The 24,165-nt window shown below is 41.1% G+C and overlaps 2 protein-coding genes across 2 annotated transcripts; one reads left to right on the top strand and one right to left on the bottom strand.

Moving 5' to 3' along the window:
* Positions 1-12,151: 12,151 nt before the first annotated feature.
* nanp (N-acetylneuraminic acid phosphatase) lies at positions 12,152-14,851 on the top strand. The gene is made up of 2 exons (XM_008304777.1): positions 12,152-12,290; positions 13,619-14,851. Exons 1-2 carry the CDS (start codon positions 12,201-12,203, stop codon positions 14,258-14,260), a joined length of 732 nt encoding a protein of 243 aa, XP_008302999.1. The 5' UTR covers positions 12,152-12,200; the 3' UTR covers positions 14,261-14,851.
* Positions 14,728-24,058, bottom strand: polr1b (RNA polymerase I subunit B). The gene is made up of 15 exons (XM_008304776.1): positions 23,882-24,058; positions 21,641-21,808; positions 21,323-21,469; positions 21,096-21,228; positions 20,850-20,986; positions 19,460-19,683; positions 19,164-19,335; positions 18,372-18,543; positions 17,991-18,272; positions 17,769-17,902; positions 17,181-17,351; positions 16,921-17,077; positions 16,302-16,498; positions 15,978-16,228; positions 14,728-15,822 (listed from the first exon to the last, which is right to left on the bottom strand). The coding sequence occupies exons 1-15, from the start codon at positions 24,056-24,058 to the stop codon at positions 14,940-14,942; spliced, it is 3,405 nt and encodes a 1,134-aa protein (XP_008302998.1). The 3' UTR covers positions 14,728-14,939.
* Positions 24,059-24,165: the final 107 nt, after the last annotated feature.

The following is a 24,165-nucleotide window of genomic DNA, read 5'->3' on the forward strand; positions in this document are numbered from 1 at the left end:
CATTTTAAGACATGAAGGGTTGTTTTTTTCATGGAAAAATCTTCTAAATATGGAATTTCAATTCAAACACAGGAGCTTTAGGGGTTAAATCAACAACCAGAGAGGAACTGCAAACAATCTTTCATGAACCAAGTCCTTTAATTGTCTTTCTAAAGAAAATCAAATCCACGCACTTGCTTTAAATAAATAAGCATCTAATACTGCTCCTGACCATTATAGGCTGCTACCTTTCACAAAGTTAAAACATCATTAACTTTCCAGTAAACTGCTCCCATGAAAACATCCCAATGCAGCAGCAGCTCTGTTTATTTACAGCCTCTTAACTGAAACACCTTGGCTTTAACTTGTTTCTCTATCTTTGACATCCAACAAGTCCCTCTTACCGTTCCTGTTTTTTAGCTTTAGTATTTGCTGTCAAAAAAAACATCCATTTAAGCCAGTGACTTCATATAGACATGAACTTTATACATGAAAATTATAGTTGCACCCATTAGTGTACATTGGAGCTGAAACCTGACTGGTGCCACTAGCTGATGTGTACAGTATCATCCGTATGTCAACAGGTAAGGTGCATTGAACACATTACAAATGCACATGAAGTACATTTAAAATATGTATATCAACACTCAATGAAAAAAAGTGAATATTGAAACTTTGGAGCAATTAACTGAAGAACAAAAATGGAAAAGAGAGAACTGATTACAACAAGCTAACAAACAGTAAAACTGTCTGTGGGAAATGTGTTAACTTGGTATTTTATGAGAGAAGTCACCACTTTTTGAATAGGAGTCTATTAAGGCCAGAAATGTCTTCTTTTGCTGGAGCCAGCACCTTCCAACCCTCAGTGTTATTACACTTTAATCTACTTCGGTTTGAAGCCGTGGTTGTTGCCGATTGATTTGGGCCCTGTGTTCTGCCATCCTTCCATCCATATCTGATTTATCTGTGACCACTATGACAAAAAACTCACCTTCATCTGTGGAGTTTTTAAAGTTTACACACAACTGGAAATGAAAGGCTGCCAAATTGTTAATATTAAATAAACAAAGTTTACAAAAAAAAAAAAAAAAGCACCGTCATGCCTTTGCGTGTGTTCCAGGGTTGGATTCTGAAACAGATCCTGGTAGTTTGAGTTTCACTCTGGCTTGCGTTAGGGCTGCTGTAGCCAAATAAAGAGTCACCTACTGACACATCTAGCACGCATGGTGCAACGATAGCATCTTTTTGGAGTCATGTTTCTAGGTTACCTACAAATGCAAGTCCATTATTGACACAACTTTTAGCTCTGGTCTGAACTCTACCGACTCCTGAGGGAAACACATTGCAAATAAAAGCTATTAGAAGCTTCTATATACCCCACATTCACCTGCCAGTTGTCTTTCTGCCTTTTGTAGGTGGGATTACCAGAGCTGTTTTGATGAAAACAGCTGTCTGCAGTGGCTTGAAACGGGATGATGAGCACCGTAAGAGTGAGAGTGCGCTGATCCATAAAAATAATTAGCTGAAAGAAAGTAATTGAGAAAGACCTAAGTCAGCTGAGACAGGCTCCTACTGCAACCCTACGGAGGATAAAGCGGTGTATAGATGATGGATGGGTGATAATTCAGTATGGTGTCAAACAAAGTGCTTTAGTGCATCTTTAATTACTCGAAAACACTCAAAATTTGCATTCATATACGTGAAGAGTTAATGTGCAAAAACAGATAACTCCATCTTCACAAACTTCAGGAAACCCACTTTTCCATCGTCGACCTGAGACAATATCAATCAAACTTCTCTATTTTTGTTATTTCTACTGAGTCAAATCCACTCAGCTTCAGTTCATCTCAAGCAAACAACAACAACAAAAAAGTTTTATGAAAATCTACAAAAATGGAGTTATCTGGTTTTTGCAAATGAACTCTTCAAGTGGATTTGTATTTGCTACATCTAATGGTTTAATTCCTGTTATATCCTTTTTTTAAAAATCCTCCCTACATTATGCTCTCCTCTAAGACTCAGCACACACTCTGCACTGAGGACTGCACACTGCTTACTCATACTCACTCACTGCAGTAGTTTATTATTTTTTACCAAACTGTGATGTGCAAACTCAGTGGGCCGTAGCAGGGCTGATCATTTGATCTAGCTCAGGTATATTACAGCAGATAAACACTGCAGCTGTACCCACATCACAGTCAGACTGCACAGAGGCGCAGGTGTAACTGTCATCGGAGCAGAAGTTACTGAGGAGGAGAGGAGCTTGCTGGCCAGCAGAGAAGGCCTCTTTGTTGTCCGTGGGTGCTGCCATTACAGGCTGACAACAAAGGTTCCCTTGAGCTGCTGCGGGTCTGGTCAGAGGCCCTGTTCTTCTCAGCCAGGTGAGATAAAAGGAGGGTCCGGCTATCAGTCTCCCGGGGGGCCGTCTGTCACCAGCCCTTATCAGCATCTGCCATCCAGCTTCATGAGAAAACTCTGCGAAAAAAAAGACCCCCAGGTTGTTCAGAGTGGAATGTAATCACCAGCATTTCTGAACCCTTCATAATTTGCACCGAGTCATTTGACATAAAAGTATTTTAAAAAGAAAAGATTGCCCTCCCTCTGTCTGTGCTGCAGATCAAAATGTGATGTTATTCACATATAATCATCCTCCGCTATACAGTGTTTGCGGTGGTGCGTTAAGAGGAACTGGTTAGTATAGTTTGGAGCATGCTTGCTTCCATTGCCCTGGAAACAAAATCCACTTGATCCAATTATGTAATGACATAAGCCATATAGTCACAGCTAAAAGAAGAAAACTTTGCAGACTTTTCCAAGTCCCTGCGGCGAAGGATGCATCGAGAAACCCGACTCCATGCATAATCCAAATTACCACGAGCATTTTTATTTTTTATGGGTATCCTACTAGTAATGTGTGTCATTATGGTGCTTCTGTACAAACTGAACCCTAAAACACATCATGAAACAAATTAAGGATAAATAATCCATCTGTCTTATATAATTGTTTCATAACATCATCAGTTAATGTTAGTGAGACATCAGGGTTCATTTTAAAATAGTTTTTCCAGACAACAAGCAGAGATTTTTCATAAATTTTAGGCTCATATTTTATTTGCGAACAGAAATGTGGGAAAGGCAATGCAAGGCAAATGTGTTTTTTTTAGCATTTTTCATACTGAAATGCAACCTAAAGTGCTTTACAGAAGGCAAAGGCACAAGAAAGAAATGATAAAAAACAATAAAAGCAAGCAAGCCAACTCACAGAGAATAAAAATAGGAATACAATACAGTTAATCTGAAGGAAAACCTATTAAAAGTAATAGTGAACAGGTAGCACTTTAGCTTTAATTTGATTGTAGTCAGCAGTGACTCACCAATAATCCTTACAGATCTGCATTCCTACAATACAAGAAACAGTAACTGTCATTAAATGTTCTTTTCATTGATCAGTGAATTTATTTCTGCAAGAGATCAGTGCTTTTTCCAGTGCTGTAGACCTACAAATATTCCAGCACTTGTGCGTCTTTGTGTGTGAGCACGCTATGTGCACTATGTCACAAATGTTTGGCACCGACAGAAACAGAGATATTAATTACAGGAGGTGTATCCGCATTGGAATTACAACTGTATTACCAGCAATACCAGCAGCGATTCATGAAGCTAAATGTGGCTCGCAACAGCAGGCAGACGGCAGGTATTTGTTCAGTCTAGTACACTGATTAGAAATCATTGGAATTGGTTTGAAAAGCAGTGAATTGTACATTCATGTCACATTTATACAGAGAAGGAAAATGGACACCAACAGAATATCTCTTTAAATATTTGCTCTTAACTCTCTTTGTTCCGTAAGAAAGGAGGACACCATTTATTCTTGCCTCTTCTGCCAAAGTCATGTGTTGGAGGTGACGGGTGGATGATCTCACAGTGAACCCGAATACAAGGACAGGCAGCAATGACACACTGAATCCATATGGAGTCATGTCTCCTCCACGTCAATGCCAGACCTCCATCTGGAAGCCTCTCTTAAACCTCTGCAATTGACACTGGGCATGTCATGTCATCAACACTCCTCCCTGATGAAGGGGGGGGAAAAAAACTTCAAATGGAAAGTGTCAAGCAGCTACACACCATCTGTTCTCTCCACTCCCTGCGTTTCGGCATCGCGCATGATGATCCAATCAGGGAGTGCAAGGAAAGGGGGACTTGATTGGGTTTGTTTTCTCATCCTTGAGCAGAGCACGACAGAAATATCCAGTGTAAACCAGGGGCAGATGGCAGCGTATAAACAAGGAGAGTAAGGTGCAGGAAAGGTTTGGGAGGAGACAAAGTGATGTATCAGTGTGTTGCAGCTGTGTATATAAAGCCAGCAATGCTTCTTCTTGTCAGATTGTTACATCCGAACAACAGGTAATACTTTATTTCATAGGTTCATTCATTCATTTAAAAAAAATATATTAAAAACAATAATTTGGAGTCTTATATGGTGAGGGGCCTTTGCCAGGCTTGGAAACTTCTTGGAGTCTCTTCTGGCTTTACAGCCTCACGGTCACAACAACAAATTGTTAGAAAGTTATGATGCACGGCCAATAAATTGTCCAACAGCTAACCCCTGTAAAATCATAAAACCATAGCAGTCACTTCTTTGGTTTTTGACAGATCCAACAACGAGGTGTACCTTGTCTTTCCTGATTTCAGAAACCTGGATAAGATTTAATCCGAGTTTTAACTAACCAGGATACACTAGCTGCAGTACTTCTGTTGAAACGGGGATGCTTTGACCCGTAAACATCTTCACCTGAGCACCTTTTTTCAACATTCCTTGCTGGTAGAGAAATGAATAAGTGAGACTTTCAGAACAAAACTGCACACATGATCAGAGACCCGGGCGTCAATAACACCTCAGTAGCGCCACAGGCTGATCGTCTCCATAACAAGCTGCAGGGATGCAGTAATTCCTGGTAAAGGAGCCCAAAACAAACACTGAATTTAACATCCATCCATCCATTATCTATACACCGCTTAATCCTCACTAGGGTCATGGGGGGCTGGAGTCTATCCCAGCTGACTCAGGGTGAAGGCAGGGGACACCCTGGACAGGTCACCAGTCTATCACAGGGCTACACTTAGAGACAGACAACCAAGCACACTCACATTCACACCTACGGACAATTTAGAATCACCAATTAACCTCAACATGTTTCTGGACTGTGTGGGGAAGCCGGAGAACCCGGAGAGAACCCACGCTGCACGGGGAGAACATGCAAACACATGAAAGATCCCGGTACCCCCACTGGGACGCGAACCAGCGACCACCTTGCAGCCCTGAATTTAACATGCTTTTCAAAAGTTGGACATTTCTGTATTGTAAATCCTTTTTAGTGCTCTTCTGATCTGTTTTTTACTGGACTTCTGATTTTCATGAATTATAAGCCATGATCCTCAAAAATAAAAACATTTTAAAAAATATTTTACTTTACATGTAATGAGTCTAGAATATACGCAATTTTCACTTTCTTAAACAACTGATGAAAAACAATTCACTTTTTCACGATTTTTAGATGCACTAGTATCACAAAAACCAGGATAACCTCAAAACTGGGCTTTTACTGGGCATGTGAATACACTGAATGACAGTGCAGTAATTTTAAGACGATGACTTTGCAAATCTATTTTTAAACTCATCTGCAACACAATCCAGTTGAACTAATGAAAATCCCCACAGTATCGTGTCTGTTTTCCAGATAACTGACAGAGTTCGTTGTAGCTTAATTCAAAGAAACTATTAAGAAACAGCCTAATCTACTAAATATCGTCTTCAATGATGCTTCAAATATTCCACAGAAAATTAGCAATAACCGAGTATTGTATTGCAAGATGTATTTTAGATTGCATCTTAACTTGTCATCGTATGATCCCTTAGATTTGTGTCGCAACACCCGTCGCTGATTGACATGTAGACTATGATTATGTAAACTGAGACATTTTGTAAGATATTATGAATAACTTCAAAGGTTCAGCTAAATGTTGCAACCCTCGGATGAACAATCTTGATGGGACAAAGCTGCTGTCAGTTGATTGAAACTTTCTGAATGTTTCACAAGGGATTTTCCGGGCAAATGTCGTGTGCAAACCCATGATGTCAGAGTTTCAAGATGACACTGGAAAGTAGGAGTCGCAGTCGAATTACCAAATTCATCTGACGGTTTGTTGGCTGCAAAGTGTTTCCAGTGTTGAATTGAAACAATGATTTCAGCCTTGTCTTTCAGCCTCACTTGAATCAGAGCCTTTCATACTGTTCTTTTAGTTCCGACCATATTTGCATTGATCAAAGCTATAAAAACAAGACTGTATCAATACAGCCATGTCGGATCTCCGCAACGTGACTTAAAATGTTTTGATAAGGGATTACGTTGCTTTTCACGGGTTGCAGTATAACTAACTCGCGAGTTGTGTCTGTGTTGTGGTTTTCCTTGTGTGTCAGAGAGAAGCATCAAAGCCTCTGATCCACTTCGCTCAGTCACCTGTCTCAGCCTGTCCCATCTCGTCCTCGTCCAGTCAGCCCGAAAATTGCACCTTTGGGATGCAGTGACGTGATGTAGACTCTGTAGTACAACTCCTGCGGGTTCGAGGAGCTCCATCACACGCACATTCATATTTATTTACTCCAGGCTACTTGTGGCTCATACCGAGTCTCTGATTCAAAGAACTTATAAATCCAAGCCCTGCCCTGATTCAAAGAATTCTGTTTACATGAGTGTTCACTGAGGTAGGTGGTTTATTGTAAATCCTTTCAATTTATCATTTCAAAATGTAGAAATAATCTTAAATAGAGCAAAGAGCTACATTTTGACAACCGCTTTCACCAAAATGGCCACGAGCGAAGAGTTAAATTTGCTTTCAAAACACACCTACATAGCGACAGTGGTGTTTTTGGAGCAACAGATTAATAAAATATTTTGTACGGAATTTTTTGTATCTCTAAGAGACATTTCTGTCAGATCACACTTGGCTGTTTACGTACCTCTCTTGTAAAAATGTCACATTATAATTAGTGTCAATGACATGCCAGCAGACAGTGCCAGAGAACTCTCCAGGTTGTTGCAACTTGTTGGTCTTTGATAGAAATCAAGAGATTATTTAAAGTTACAGTTACACAGCATTTTTTGCAAGTGTGTTTTAGCAGCCTTATTCATTAGTGTGATTTATTTCCCCGCTGAAAGAAACAAGGAAGACAGTGATCATTCAGGAATGTCAATCAAAACAATATCAGCTTGGGAGTTTCATGTAAGTGAAGCAGGAGGGGTGCGATTTTTCAAAAATTTGAGATTTTTTTATCTTTTGTCTAGACCTGCTGCTGCAGGAACAGACTGACAAACAATACAAGAAAAGAAAACAAATGTCATTGTCTGAATTATTGTTTCTGTTTTAGGAATATGATAAATTACACAATCACTTTGCTGCACAGAAATGTTGTCAGTTTTACTTTATAAAAATGACATAGCAAGACAAGGAAAATGAACTTAGAGCATTGTGGCCTTTTTGTCTTTTTATTTGATCACTTTGTGCATAGAAAAGTTCTCCAGGAGTCACTTTTACCTCAAACATATTCAGTCTCTGTCTTCTTGGATTGACGCTGTGTTTCTCTCTCATTCTGCTTTAATTTGCGTCATTAAGGGAACAAGTGAACAGGGTGACATTTTTAACTAATATCACCGTGAAACTTCCCCAGTTGATTGCTTAAATTAAGGCAATTATTTGTTGTACTGCAAGTTTAAGAATTGCATTTAGATATGCAAATGAATTATTAATACTGTTTAATGTGCACTAATTTACATAAAAATACTGCTAAAGTTTTTTTAAAAAACAACTGTAATGTGTATTTTTGAATGTTTAATTTGCACTAGTAAAGAATGCATGTTATGAAAGCAACATAGTAGAAAATCTTGTAAAAAATAACAATTTTGCTTAATTTATATTCTTATTTATTTGCTTTTTTATAGCTAATATACCCTGATAAAATCGTATTTGTCACTTCAGCAAACTTAGAACTAAAAAGTTTCCTTTTTGGTTTTTTTTTTAAAAAAAATTTGATTACAAATTGGACACATTGGACTGGAAGAGGGAAGCAAGGAGGTCCAGTGAATTTGCATGATGGACATTGAAGGACTCAGTTTGTTTTGGAGTAGAGATATCTCAGCCTCCATGCTGCTGTATATTTGGGCAGCTATTATCTAAATAGCTATTAAGGAAGGATGGAAGATACTTTTATGAATTACAAAACAATGTATCCAACTGTCCTCTTGCAATTTTACATATTTGTGGCCTATCACTTGTGAGTGAAAGTGACAGTGGAACCTTCAAAAACCTTTCATGCGGTTATCCAGATGGGTCCACGAAAAAGTGACAAACAAAAAGCAAGAGCCATAACTGAATTTCAGGAATTCTTGCATGCTGTTGTAGCATGGAGGCTGGTTGAAAATGAGCTGTTTTGTTATTTTGGAGAGGGCTGTTGTATTCACGCACAGCTGACTGGCTGCTGCTGTGCACAGCTGTTCTAGTCATCTAACGCTGCTTCCATTCTGCATTTAGACTCAACAGTTGCATCCTCTGGATATTGAAAGTTACATCTGTATGATACAATCTGCAAACTGACTGCATCCCAGCCAGGACTGGATTAGAAAGGGCTGGTCTTCCAGGGTCCAGACTTTCAGTGTTATCCTCCAGTGACCACACATAGTTTGCCTCCCTCCCTGCTGCTGTGCTGGTTCAGTGGCCGGTCAGGAGAACTCAGGTGTATCAGCACAGAGAAGGGGGCTACTGGAAGGACTGGCAACTTGCCAAACAACTATGGGAGGTCCTGTCTTCTCATAAGCTGGAACACTCATGCAGTACATTCAAACTTAAAAAAAATGCACCACTTTCTGTTGATGGGCATCATTTTAGACTCACAGAGGAGCCACCTTTTGGCACAAGTGCAGAAGCAAAATACTTATGACACTGATGTTTATGGGCAAGAGACTCCTTTAGGCCCCTAATGCACAATTTACATAAGCGTTGCAGAAAAGCATATCGCTCCTTGATCACGGAGAGCATTGCATAACCGCCTGAAGAGGCACCATCCTGCCCCAGATCATGTTGTTTTTGTTTGTGTGTACGTGCAAGTTGCCAGACTCCCCCTGTTGCCATGACAAGTGCCATTAGGCACACCAGTGTTTCTCTATTTAGACTGTAGTTCATACATTCCCCTGCCCTCGATAAAATCTCACATCTACGTGTGTGTGTGTGTGTGTGTGTGTGTGTGTGTGTGTGTGAGTGTGTGTGTGTGTGTGGCCGCGAGGTTGTCTCTATATCAGAGGCCAGGTAAAGAAAGGACGGCTGAGTTCTAGTTATCGCTGTATTTTCTATCGCAGCAGCGTCGTGAGCATATTTGATCCAAATCTCTGAGTACTGAAGAATGTTCAAATATTCAGAGTGGTCCATTGATGGTGGATAATGAAATTGGTGTCACCTGGTTAAGGGTGACACAAATGAACGACATCTGTGAGAGGGAATCCGCATATCTTTTGACCTGCACAGCGCTTTTACATGTCTGTTGTCACGTAGGACGAAGGACGAGCCAATAAAATTCCAGGCATTATTCTCTGCCATTAATCATGAGGAGGAGCAGCCAAATCCTCTGAATCCCAAGTAATAACCTCCTTTCTCTGATGGCCTAAAGACTCACCTGTCCCCACGGCTTACACTGGTCCAATCCTGGCCTGACCCCGAATTAGTCATGAAAGGGGAGCAGACGTGACAAACACATACACACTCACAGAGATGATTGCCCCCAAATCTAACAACAGAGGGTCAAGAGCACATTATGGGTGAATGTAAAATCTTTAAAGCAGTGGAAAAATAAAACAGGTCAAATATACTTAAGTGTTGCACTCCAGCTATGAGGAGGTTAGGAGGTGTCTCGAGAAGTGACGCCTTTAGTAATTGGCCTTTGCAGGGGATTCATGCCCAGCTGAGAGATAGCGTGTGACTGAGCAGCCAGGGCCACCCACACAGATAAAAGAGGAATGGTGTCGTGGAGGCAAAGACAGACACCAGGCCTCACCGGTCCTTCACATGCTGCACTGTCTTGGAAGAGTCCCACATGAACTGCTGGGGAAGTAATATGTCTCCTTTTTCACCCCCCCTCCACATGAGAGGGGAAATTCCATCTTTACACTTGTAGAAGTTTGCTCTTCGCACATGCACTGTTTATGTTTCGCTTCCCTTTTTAAAGTTACGGGTAATAAAAATGAGCTCATTTGCTGCACGTCTGTCATTTAAACAAGCATACCCTTCGCATGCAAGCAGCAGGTGTTGTTTGTTCTGATAGATAATATCAGGTTAGCTCTCTCACACTGTTTCTTGATTTATAGTTTATCTTTGGCTTTTTTTTTCCAAAGGTAATTGAAATAATTAGGCCAAGTCTCTCTTAAAGACACAAGCACCTGAGCCGCAACCAGAACGCTCTAAGGTAGTGTGAGAAAGGATTGTTGTGATTTCTGATTGGGTTTGGAACAGTAGTGCAACAGGCCTGCACACAGTTGCGTGTGAACCTCTGGCACGCTGCCAGAAGAGAGGCTGAGTTAAAGGACGGGTTGCATAACAACTGAGCATGTTTTTATTTTGAAAGAATGTTTATCGTGGAATATGAGTTTACATTAAGGCGATGCGTGGTCAAGAGCAGTGTTGAAGGTAAGGCATTGCAAATGAAACACATTACTGTAATCACATTACACTTGGCTGTAATGTGGTAGCCTAAAACATTACTGCGCCTAAATTTAGTAATCACATTACAGTTACTTATCAGTTACTGCTTTTATTTTGACTTCCTGCCAGTGCCGCCTTGATTCTCTTAGACATGCAGCTGAAGTGCTGTATGTTCTGATTTTTACTAACTTTGCAGATTTGTAGGGGGATGGAGGGGATACATCCCCCTCAACACTGTCAACACTCACGCTTGGCCCCCAATAAAAACATGAAAGGATCAAAAGACTTTAATTTTGAAAAACGCTTTAATATTACTAATTGGCACAAACAATGCCTCAGAAAGGGGTGGGTCTTTTTTATTCAGCACTGTCACGTAGAGCTCAGGATGTGCCAATAATATTCAGTGCTCCATTCTCCGCCATTTTTATACAATCAAAATGAGAATTATGAGCTCATTGTTACGTCTGTTCCATTTGGAATTGCCAACTCTCACCAGAATTTTGGTTTCCATTACATAAATAAAGACATTTCCACTACAAATTCATGCAGAAAAGCACAAATTGGTGCGTAAAAACTCACCAGCATGCAGGTAAAGTGTTTGATGATCCAAATTTTCTGGGGTAGACACATACACCCCCACTGTTCAAATGCTTTGTGGTAGTATAAAAGACATGGCATCTGTAAGGTTGAATGTTTAGAAAAAAGTAATTACTTTCTGCAGAAATTTAAATAAACAAAGTAAGGCATTTATGTCCTAGTAAGTAACAAGTAATGTGTAATATATTCCCTTTTCTAAATAGGCTGATGACCCCAACACTGGTCAAGAGTCACACAGAGCATTTGTTAACATAAGAGATTACATTCAGTTTGATTGTCATCACTTTTGTAGAAATACCTTTGCTGCAGCAGACTCCAGCCATAGTGTAGGTACCAAAAGCCAGTGAAAAATACTGCATGCAGTCTGAAAAACAGAATAATATTAGAGTCAACCGAGCTGCTCCACTTTAACCTTTTAAACAATAATGTTGAGTTTATATTTAGTGTTGCTGGAAATCCCCAATAGGTGTTAGATTTAAGACAGTTTAATTGCGTTTAAATTCGCTGTCACATTTGTTATAAATAAATATGTATGTAAATATATCCTAAATCATTAAAAGAAAAAAAAACATTGGTGCATTTATAGCATTGCCTTTAACTTTATATAAGTGACACACAAAACCTTTAGGTGTAATTTAATGTATTCATTTCTAATAAGTGGTGCATCTGAAATTAGTGCAGAAAACGAACGGAGACTCTAATTCACTTGTTGGCAAAATATCTATTCGTATCTTGATGAAATGGCGCCATCGCGAGGATAAAAGTCATGTCGCGTGCTTGGTACCTTATTAGAACTACAACTCCCATCATGCAGCAAACCTGGCAGCACTTCCGCAAAGTCTCCTGCTGTTCCAGTAGAATGACAGCGGTGTGTGGCTATGGACGGAAGAGCTGTGAAGGCGATACTGTTCGACCTGGACAACACGCTCATCGAGACGAGACGAGCAGGAGCAGTGGCCATACAGAAGGTGATGACACCTGGATATTGTTCGTGTTGTACTAAAGTTATCTTCAGTAGACTGTTTGGAAGATTTACCAGATCGAAGTGCTCAATTTAAAGACGGTAGACGACTGCTAGCCTGCTTCTAACAACCACATGAAATCTGTAATTTAATGTATTTGAATCGGGCTGATTAAATGTCGACGCTAAGCGACAGTTTTGATAGAAGTCGATGTTATGAACAGACACGCGGCTTCCTGATTGGCTGAGTGGCAGTAGTACGGGGGCCGGGAGGGGTCAGAGGCTTCGCATGTTCAAAATCGCCACTGTTAACCTGATGACTCTCAGCTAAAAAAATTAAAACCGTGTGTTGCTTTTCTCAGTGGGTTAAATACCCGAATAGATAAATATCAGTCTGAAGGGAGAGGAATCTGTTACTTGGAAAAAATATATATATAATTACAAAAATAAGAATGTAGCCCAGTTGTTCATGCACTGGCCTTTAGTCCCTAAAGAAAATATTATCAGGGGTAGAGTTTGGAGATAGATTTCAAATGATTGCAATGATTTTAATGCACTTTCCAGTGCTCTAGCATATTTCTGACTGGTGATACCTGACTGACTTCTTTCATAGTTGACAAGCAAACAGGATGTCCTGTAATAAAACTAAATGTGTCTGGGAGTGATTAAAGAAACAGGAGGAATTAAATGATGTCAGTCACCATCAAATCCCCAGCTGACCCATTTGTCCCACACATGGACTCCTTCATAAGACATTTCTTACAGTCTGTGGTTACACACTGGCCTGTTTTTTTCTGCTTTGCATCAACAGCAGTCAGCCGAGGACACATGATCATAAAACATAGCAACAGATCAAATGCTGTGATGGCTGACTTTTATAGGCCACAAATTAATTAAGCAGCATCACAACTAAATGTGTGTCTAGAAGAAGAAATGCACTTCAAGCCTACAGTCCATCTCAGCAGTCAGCATAGAAATGGCAAAATGAAATACTTTGTAGATATGTCGTGAGAATTATGAACACAATGATACCAAGGGGCAGCTTCAGCCAAACTAAAGCCAATCGGCTACTACGAAAATGAAAGTAACTGAAAAGGTGAACTTTTTTTTTTTTTTTTTAAAGATAATTTAACATACCAAAATTTTATATTTACACAAAGTACCAGGTTGTTGAAACTCACCAAAATTAGTGTCCTTTAGGAACGTTTGATTGTGCTTCTCCCTCTACTGACTCACTATCTTGCGGCTGATCTCTTGCAGTCTGCTTCTGAAGAACTGGAAACACAATGACCGTTTTACATTTACAAGGTTATCTGCTGTGTGTGAATCTTACAGACCAGTGAACTTCTGAAGACCACTCTGGGCCTTGATGACGACACCATCTGCAGCATTTGTAACAAGTTCAAGAAGAAGCTTTTCCTTGAGAGCTTTGACCCTTCAGCTGGCCGATCCATAGATGACGTCCGTGTGCGTCACTGGGAGGAAAGCATCAAGGAGGCTCTGGGTAGTTGCTCTCCACCTTCTCTGGCAGCTCAGTGCTACTACCTGTGGAAAAATAGCCGCCTGGAGATCCTCTCTCTCTCTCCTGAAGTGTGCAATCTTTTGAAGCAACTGCGCAGCAGACACAAGCTGCTGCTGCTGACCAACGGGGACACTCAGACCCAGAGAGAGAAGGTGCAGGCAGTCCGGTGTGAGGAGTTCTTCGATGCCATCGTGATAGGTGGAGAGCACGCAGAGCAGAAACCATTTGTCTCCATCTTCACGTTGTGCTTCAACATGCTGGAGGTGGAGGCTCAGGACTGCGTTATGGTGGGAGACTCTCTGGACACAGATATTCAGGGGGGCTTTAATGCCAGAGTACGAGCCACCGTTTGGATTAACAGCGCAGAAGGGACTGTGTCAGATGGTTCAGTGAAACCAGACTACACTATCCCGACTGTGCTGGACCTGCCAGGTGTTCTGGCACAACTACAGTAAGGTCATATGGGGATAGACTGTCAGTTCAAGGGGGGTGTTATGGGAATTTTTAATTATGGATAGATTAAAAATTTTTATTTTATTTTTTGCAGTTTATTTAAAAGGGGACGGTGCCTTATAACTGTTGCAACTATTTTCCTGACATTCAACACTTTTTCTTACTGATTTCTGCTCGGCCTTCATGTGAGGACACTCACGGTCGCTCAGGGTATGAACTGTGAAGACACACAGTGGTGGGAACGTTTACATTTACTGAGGGACTGCATGTCAGTACAATTTTGAGATTTGTACTTTACTTGAATATTCATAATTTCAGCTTCTTTATATTCCACTGCATTTTAAAAATAAATCTTTTTATTCTACAAGTATAGTTACGCTTCAGATTCTTATTTTACATAAAACCACATACATTGAATATTGTCATTAAAGCTACTTCCACTTCAGTAAAACGCTACTTGAAGCACCAGTCTGATGATATCACAGTCACTCAACACTCAGACTGACTGTACTTTAATTGATTCATTCCATAATATGCTCATACTTGTTCATTTTTACAAAACCTTGGCTAATAATAAAAACTCTTGAACAACACGGTGGATTTGTCTTCTGTTGCTAATTTTAGCAGCCTTACTCAGACTCATTCAAACACACTTCAGGCATCTTGTCTTTCCTGCAAAGTTCACTTCACATCTAGTTTGACTTTGATGTTCATCGCTGCAAGCTCCGCTATGAAGTAGCGGAAGACATAGGGAACAGACACTGAGTCAATAGAGTCACTTTTGCCACACAGTGTGCAGACAGTCTCGCGGTGGCGAGTGGCCGACCAGTACGGTGGCGGTTTCTCCAACAGAGGGGAAAGAAGGCTGCCACAGTCAACACACACCTGAGCCACTGACCGGTCCGAGCAGTTGAAGAGGCGATCGTGAAGCAAGAATGAGGAGCCGTGAGCCAGCAGGGCATCTCGCTCCATCTCCCCAAAACGGATTCCTCCCTGGATGTTCCTTCCTCCCACAGGCTGGTTGGTCACCTTGTCTCGCGCTCCGGTCGTCCTCACTTGAAATTTGTCAGAGACCATGTGACGAAGCCGCTGGTAGTAGACGACGCCGATGAAGATGTCCGCCTCCAGCTCCAGGCCGCTCAGTCCACTGTAGAGCCGCTCTGTGCCGTAGTAGTTGTAGCCGCCTGCCCGAAGCATTTCACCGAAGTACTCGAGTGCAGAGTTCTCCTCAGAGAAGGTGAAGGGTGTGGCGTCGTGGCTCAGGCCGTGCAGGGCGCCGGACTTACCGGCCATGCTCTCTATAAGCATCCCGATTGTCATACGAGAAGGGAAGCCGTGGGGATTGAACAGGATGTCCGGCATCATGCCACTCTCTGTGAAGGGCATGTCCTCTGCTGGCCACAGGCGGCTCAGGATGCCCTTCTGACCGTGACGGCTGGCAAACTTGTCACCAATGGTGGGGTTTCGCGGCACTCGTACAGTGATGCAGACGCGTTTAAACTGGCCTGAGCCAGCGTCGTTGCTGCAGATCTTTATATTATCAACGACACAGGCCTCCTGGCTCCTACAAACAGAAGAGAAAAAAACATGTTAAGATGCACATTTAATCGACTGCTTAACTTGATCAGCATTGGTATTACAGCATTTGACATGTAGATGAACATAAAGTCTTAATTTCAGAATTTCACAAGACAAAACTACACTCATGTTGACACTTACTTGTAGAAGTTGACAAAGGACTGGCCTGTGTTGAGGTTGATATAGCTGTAGAAGGGGTCTCCATACTTCAGTGTTGATCCAATATAAGGGAGTCCATCAGCATCCAGTCTGTCATTTACTTTCGGGTCGCCCGGTTTGGTCCCAAACACTACGCCATCTTCTCCCCTCGCCTTGTCTGCCAGGTCCACCAGCTCAGTCTTGTAGATGCTTCCATGGGCGAAGCCTCTCTCCCAGGATGACTTGTTTACAATCTAGTAAGATCAAAGTGTGTTTAGGTTTCATTCCCATCAGACGAATCAAAGCAACCTAATATTTCATACTCACCATGGCATCTTCCATGTCGTAGCCTGTGTAGGATATGACGGCCACAACGGCGTTGGTGCCGCTGGGGTAGTTGTCCAGGTTGTAGTGGTCGTACATGTAGGGCCTGACCAGGGGGCTCTGTGGGGTCTGGAGTCGGTACAGCTTGTTATCTGAGCGGTCCGTAAACGAGTGCAAGGGGAAACCCATCGTCTGCTTACCTGCAAAGGGAACAAATATATTCTCTTCATGTCTCTACAAGACAAATATTGGCCAGAAACTCAAAATGGCAACAAAATGATTCAAATAGAATAGAATAGAATGCCATTATTGTCACTATACACATGTACAATGAGATTAAGAGCAGCTTCTTCAGTGTAATATAGAATAAAGTACAAAATAAAGAGCAAAAAAATAAAAAATAGAAGAGATTTAAGTATAAAATAAGATAAGTTACATATACAGTATACAGTATAAGTTATATGTACTGTATGAATTTAGAAAAATATTGCACAGCATGGTCATTGATGATATTGCACATTTGTAGAGTTTGCAGTAGGTGGATGTGAGGTAGATATTCTAATCTCCAAAGTGTTCACACGTGTGCAGTGTGCCAGATTTGTCACAGTGGCTTCTGACTCACCCATCTGACACTGGTACATGTTCCTGGGACTCTGGTTGTGGTCTGAGTAAGGGATGAAGTTGGCCACCACACTGAGCATACTGTGAGGGAAGAGCTCCTGGTGTGTGGTTACTCCTGGCTCAATCTCACCCTCAAAGATTCCCACATTGATGTAAAGCTGTAGAAACAAAAGATGATTAGAGAAAAATCCCCATCGTGTGCTTTGAATACAAGTCGCATAAATGCTACATCGCCTTTTAAAATCATAGTTCAACACATACCTGTTCAAAGGCGCCAATCAACTCTTGCTTACCAAGAGCTAAGTTTTGTACAGGACGCATCATGCGGCACGGTGTTGTGAAGAGGTAGAGGCCGGGATACAAGCTGGCTTTGCCTGTTTTTGGAACCAGAACAATCTCTGTCCAAGGAGGGATCTTCTTTTCTCTTAACACCTGCAGGTATTTGTTTTAGACATCAGTTTTCTGCACAAATATTCGCATGGTTACATCATCAGTATTGTCACTTTAAAAAACTGATTCGAAAATAAATTAATGCAAAAATGTGCTACTTTGTTTCGGATGCAGCTGCCTCTGTCTGTAGTCACCACTCTGTGGCCTTAAGAAGTGTCCAACCCAAAGCCAATTAACACTGCAGGACAAATGTTGTAAAGTCCTCTATGACTTAAAAATATGTAAAACATAAATAAACAAAGGCGTTTCAATCAGGTTTTGTGTTAGAGTTTGTGTTATTATTATCATTTTCCTTTAAACAATAAATGTATATGGGATCCAAAAATTATTTCTGTCATTTTAATCACTATTAATCAGTACTGGCCTTGATATAAACATGTCCACCTTTAATTAACTTACCTTGAACCTGCGCAGTGAGTCTGCCACAGCTGGAGCTAAGTCCATCTCCACCCAGCCGACAACAGCTCCATCCAGGACCACAGGGTAGCAGTCAGAGAAGGCCTGGCCGGGAGTTCCATCCACTGGAGTAACACCTTAGACACCAGAGACACAAAATATTTTATACAGCACACTTCAACTCACTGGCATGCACTTCAAAATGTGTCAGAAGTTAGCGCTCACCAAGAGAGCAGAGCAGAGCAGGCAGGGTTATGGTGGACAAGCTTGGTGCCACAATTTCACAGCTGGCTGTCATGTGGTTCATGAGTCCACAAGGCTCTCCGTCTGGAGTGTGGACAGGACACAGGAAGCCCCAGGACTCGGGCAGCAGCTTACGAACAGAAGTGGTCCTCATCTTGGCGAAAGCTGCTCCTCTGTGCACACAGCGGAAGTGGGACAGGTATCGGATGAAGTTCAGCTTGTCTGCTACAACACACAGGCCTGTGTTCTGCAGCATGCCAAGACCTGTGCAAAGAGGGAACACATTCTATTTTAATGGAGAGCCCTTTTTTTTTTTTTTTTTAAACCATTACATGTAATCATAGCCAGCTCATGTGGCCATACCCGTCTTGGAGTGGAGGTTCCCAGTGGCGAGCAGATATTCAAAAGGTTTCGTCAGATCTGAGCCCATGTTGAACATCTTCATCATATTTTCAGTTGTACATCCTGCCGCCAGTTTACTGCCTCGTTTGTCAAAGGCCAACTTCACAGTCACCAACCACGCAGTCAGTTTCTCCTGTGAAAATATTTTAGTGGTTAAATCATCGATGATTTAAGATTTTAAGCGAATGTTAGATTTAGTGTGTGTGTTATTTTAATTTAGTGCAAAGGATATCTCCACAGAGAATCAAGTTTTTAGTCAAGAAGCGATGTTCTCTTCAAGAAAAGTGCAAAAGCGTGACTATAATATTGTTGCTGTTGGGATTTGGTAAAACAGTTTAAATGCACTGCTAATTTTAAGGTGCAATACAAGATTTTGAACATTAATGAAGCAGCAACAATCTGCTCTGTAAAGACGTAGTGGAGTCATGATATTTATGGCAGAGAATGAGGTCAAACTCTCTGTGAGTGTTGTAATCTGAGCATCTTTGTGCTACATTTTGGCAGAGGGTCTGACTGTGCATGCATATTAGCGCATGGTGCTGCATGCGAGCCCCTCCCTTCGAAACTGTTGGCCATTCCTATATTTAGAAATAAAGTAGTTTTTCTGAATGTCACGCATGGTGCCGTTAATAGTGTTAAGAAGTGTTAATATTTCTGGCTTTAAAACATCATGGTTGTTCGTTCTGCACAGCAGCAGAGTAAAACAAGGGACATAAACTGGTCAGAGCTCAAATATTTAATTTAAAAACTTGCCTTGAGAAACATGAGGTAGAGCTGGCCAGGAGTCAGCACCTCCTGACACGTAATGCTGTCAGGGTTTTCTTCCATGCACTCCTGCTTGGCAAATGTGAAAAGCTTCCTGGTCATTAGACACAGCAGGTAGAACTTCTCCACGGGAGACTTCAGATGGATGCAGATGCACTCACTGATTAAAACAGAACGCAAGTCATTTGAATAAACATCAAACAAAACGCAATACAGAGAATTATGTTGTCTTCATCAGATTGTGATTTCAAAAGCTGGAATTTGAATCTGTCATATGAGCTTACTCTAGCAGGAAGTTGGCACACTGTTCGTTGGTGTACCACTCAGGAAGGTTCATCTTAACCCTGAAGCGCTCTCCGAGGTAATCGAGCACCTTGATGCGGGTGGTGCAGCCCTCCTCCATGACAATGCGCAGCATCTCAGACACACACGTCTTGTAGAAAGAATTGTCCTCGCGGCCTTTGATCAGCTCCTGGTAGATCTGGAAGTCTGTGAAGTCCACCAGGGCCTGAAGAACACGAGAGAAAATCAGCTGTATAAACAAATCATGTGACATGAGAGGAGTTTATATTTGCTACTTAACTCCCTTTCAGACGTTTACTTTTTTTACATTAATCTGACAACTAAATGCAATTGCTTCATGTCTGAATGCACACACTGGTCACTTTTTGGTATTAGTCGTGATCTTACTCGGTCAGAACTATGAACATTTCTGTATCACTTCGAGGTACTTTGAGTTGTGTGAAGCAACTAGCTTTTTTAATATTCAGTATCGATATTGGTCCAAAAACATCCCAGAGAACAAAAGACAGTTAAAGTGCCAAAATCACAAAACGCCTTCACTTTACTCTACAATTTCAAATGTATTGAGACACTCACTGACACTGAATGTAACAGGAGCTCAAGTTTAGTTTGTTGCTTCAAGCTGTTTTTCCTCTAAGTTAATTTAATACCTGCAGCTTCAGACAGCAGCAGAATTCATATGAGCATCTCAAAACCAAGAGAAATGTGTGCATTTGTGAACAGTAACTTCATTAAATACAAATAAATGTCTATTATAGTGGAGACAGGATAAATCCAAGTCAGGCTCTAACAGTAGGTCACACTGTGTACTTTGCTTCACCTCAGACAAGTGAGACGTCACACATAAAGTCACAGTTTATAAGCATCAGTTAAATCATTTGTTCCATAGCAGCCATCCTCAGGTTGAGTCCTGAGCTCCATCACAGCTGTCAGAATATTTTTATTTTACTATTGGTAAAGCAGTAGTTGGACTTAAAGAACTTTAGTGTTTAGAAAATCAGAAACAAACTGCGCTGTAAGAAATTTGGACAGTTTGATAAGCTTGCTGTTAGTTTAGGTTTAGTATTTTGTTTATTGTTGCATTGTTATCTATTATACATCACTGGATGTTCTGTCTAATGTCACATCTATGACAAATAATAACCTCCGTATCGAGACTCATCACTGTGGTGGGTATGTGGGAATGAAGCCGTGAGACACATTAACATAAGAGTGACTTATGTCTGAACGACAGGATGCCGTCACTTTAACAGATTGATGAAGCAGCAATGTGATGCATCTCATGTCTAAAAGGGGTTTTATTGTATTTGTCCCAATCTGCTCTGTAATAAAGGCTTGTTCATTAAAAACTACATCAACTCTGATTAATACCTTCAGTGCAAAGCCTAGTGGCAGGAAGAAGAGCTCTTTCTGGTAGATGAAGTTCAGCATCACAGTGCCGTTTTCCAGATAATGAAGGTTCATGTTGATGGCTGTGTGCTCTTCCTTCACGCAGCGCATGGAAATACCTGTGAGAGGAAACACAAGATGGCATCTGTTTTAAGGACAAGTAGCTCTGATTGTGCAGGTTAGGATTATTACACGGTGACTGTGCTTGTTGTCTGAAGTTATATTTACCATACTGAGTGTATCCCTGACCCCTGCTCTTCCACTTAGGTCTGGACATGGCGATGGGATAGTTCCTCCTTGGCATAATCAGCATACGGATCACCTTCTCGATTCCATTCACGATGAAATAACCTCCCATTTCCTGTTTAAGTCATCAGAGTTTGTGCTATATTCATTAATAAGGATGCATTTTATAAATTCCTGCTCAGTTTATTTGTGTAATTATCAAATCCTACCTCTGCTTCTTCATGATGTTCCACAAGTTCTTTCGGGGACATGCCATGCAGGTTACACAGCTGGGACTTCACCATGATTGGCACCTGACCCAAGGACTGCTTGATGATGCCTTTGGGAATTCCATTAACCGACCAGCTGACGTCTGCCTGAGATGACACAACACTCCTCCATTAAAGAACTTCATCATGTGTTATTATCCACCTTAGATGCAGTTTTCCCGCTGCATTATTAAAGTGGGAGTCATCAGTAAATTGAAAGAATTAACAAGATTCCTGTTGTTTTTGCTGCTGGAAAATGTGTGTATAAGTCAGCCTTACCACTAGCTTTCCTTTGTAGGAACATCTTCTTCCTCGGCACTCTGCGGGGAACACCTTTATGTCCTTGCAGATGCTCCCTTTGGCCACCACTGGGTTGTACATGGTGGCATCAACAAATGCAAGGCTGATCCTGTCATTTCTGAATGTGAACTCCAGGGGAGGGATGGCCTGAGAAACACATCACATTACATAGACGTGAGAAAATTTACAAAATAAGGTTTGCTGCAGGAGAAAAGCGACAGGATGCAACAGGATGACACAGAGTTGCCTTAGCAGGAAAAGTGCAGGTGTAACTAATCACATTAAAACTAATGGTACTTAATTTAATTCAGCTAGTCCCATGTTATTATGCAAATGGTCTGTTTAGGTACAGAGCAACAAAGAAGGCAACCGCAGGCAAAGTTACAGTTTACACCAGAAGTAAGTACATCCCTGTGCAATATAACGAAATAAACATCAGATGATTCAACATCGCATCACCTGACAATAATGCATTACTTCTAAGTTAAACATTAAAAATACAGATCCCATAGCTGGATCTCAAAGCAACAAAATAAAGTAATCAATACTTCATATGTCCACACGTATTTTTGAAGACTGAGTCAAACCTGCTGAGCATGCAGGACAGCAGTGTTGCACAGATTTCTGGAGATAAGTTTGTTCATAGCTTAGAAACATTTTTTTTCAGTGGTTCTTTGTGTTTGTGTCTCTTTAAAATACCTTGGATGTGTTCTACTAAATTGAAGTCAAGTGTCATACTTGTCATAGTTTTCACCTTTTTCTTCTGTAGAAAGTCTTTTGTGATTTTTGCAGTGTGCTTTAAAAGACCATCATATTGTAATATTCCTCTACTGCCCAGCTTCAGTACACTGGGAGTCATTTTCTCAACCAGTATTTTGGTATATCCACAGGCATCCATGGTGTATCTATAAATGTCACCTCTCCAACAGGTTTTACACTCTTTCAGCCCCACATCATCTCACTGCCACCTCTGTGCTTCACTGTCAGGACTATGAATTCACTGTGATAGTTCTAGTTATGTTCAGGGCAAACATACTGGACCTCATCTGAGGGGAATTTATTTATCTCAGTCTCATCTGACTAAACCCAGTATTCAGCAGGCTTTTAATTAAGTCCCTTGTCAAAGCTTAATTTTGCAATTTTGTGCCTAATAGCAAGCAAAGGTGTTTTCTTGGAGAACTGATACTTTGAATACTGACTTCCACTGACAGCCTTTGTGCCAAGTCTGAAACACCAGCCTGGAGAGGTAGATTGTGAAAGTAGTACACTGTCTGTGGAGTCATTGTAGAAGTACAGCCACTGCAGCTGTAATTAGTGTTACTGTTGCTCATTCTATACCTCCTAAATTACTCCTGCAACTGCCTTTCCACTGATTTTTAGTTGGTCACTGATCTCCCTGTATCTTTTCAAGCTTTGCTAAGTCTCACAATAAGATCTTTCCTCTGGTAATCCTTGTCCATGTGAAGCCATGATGCAGACATGCAAAACTGAGAAAGCTCTGTTGTCCACAGCTCATTTTATAAACACATTCATGCAGTTAGGCTCATTGGAAATCACAAATGGATTTGATGTTGTTTCAGTGATCACAGGTGTAGTCACGTTTGTTGCATTTAGTTTCTACTGTGGAACCAAAGATTTTAGTGTAGTCTCTCTAAAGTATTAATCGTTGATGGTTCAGTAGAGGGAAGATACTACTGTTGAACTCAGAAATGATGTAATGACTGACAGTCGATATAATTTCAAATCATTTGACTTTTTAGTGACAGTAGAGTATTGGGTTCTGTAGTGTCCTGTAGAAACCTTTTATTTCCTGTAGCACCTTGCAGACAAGTAAACCAATGTCCTCAGTCAGTCAGTTGAGACTCAGGGTTGCTCATTAAGTTAGTCACTTTATAATAAAAGTATTTTACTTTTCTTTCTAAAGGTTTTTAACTTTAACAATTATAGCTATACAGTCAGAATGTCCTTGATATCTGTTAAGACTGAAACAGAAGAATTAAACTGCACATAAGTAGACAAGTCTTCTAAACACATTAGCAAAGGCAGCTAAAAGTCATGTTCCTTCATAGACTGCTCACTTTATAAAGTTAACGTGGCTTACACGACTCTTATCCAAGGTAAGCTTTGAGACAAGCCGTTGTATGCTCTGTACACTAATGGCTTTTAAAGCGTAATATGTTATATTATTTCTAAAGTCAGTGTAAATAAAGTTAAGCTGACCTGCACAACGCTGTTGAGTCCGCCGGTGACAGCCTGGTCAAAGGACTCGATGTGAGCTCTGGTTAAATCCTGAACAGCAGCATGTTGTTGTGGCTTCAGGTCTCCAAACCCTCCGTCTGTCAGATTCTTCAGACTCGGACCTTTAGGTAATTTATCCCACTTGACTGAAAAGTCCATGCTTGCAGCCGCACGGAGACATATGCTTGTTTACCACACGTGGATACTAACACCGGAAGTACAACTGTGTGGCACCGGAAGTCTTCTTATTCTTTGATTTCATGGCG

The sequence above is a fragment of the Stegastes partitus genome, unplaced genomic scaffold (genome assembly GCF_000690725.1).
Source record: "Stegastes partitus isolate 25-593 unplaced genomic scaffold, Stegastes_partitus-1.0.2 Scaffold2318, whole genome shotgun sequence".
Classification (NCBI taxonomy): Eukaryota; Metazoa; Chordata; class Actinopteri; family Pomacentridae; genus Stegastes; species Stegastes partitus.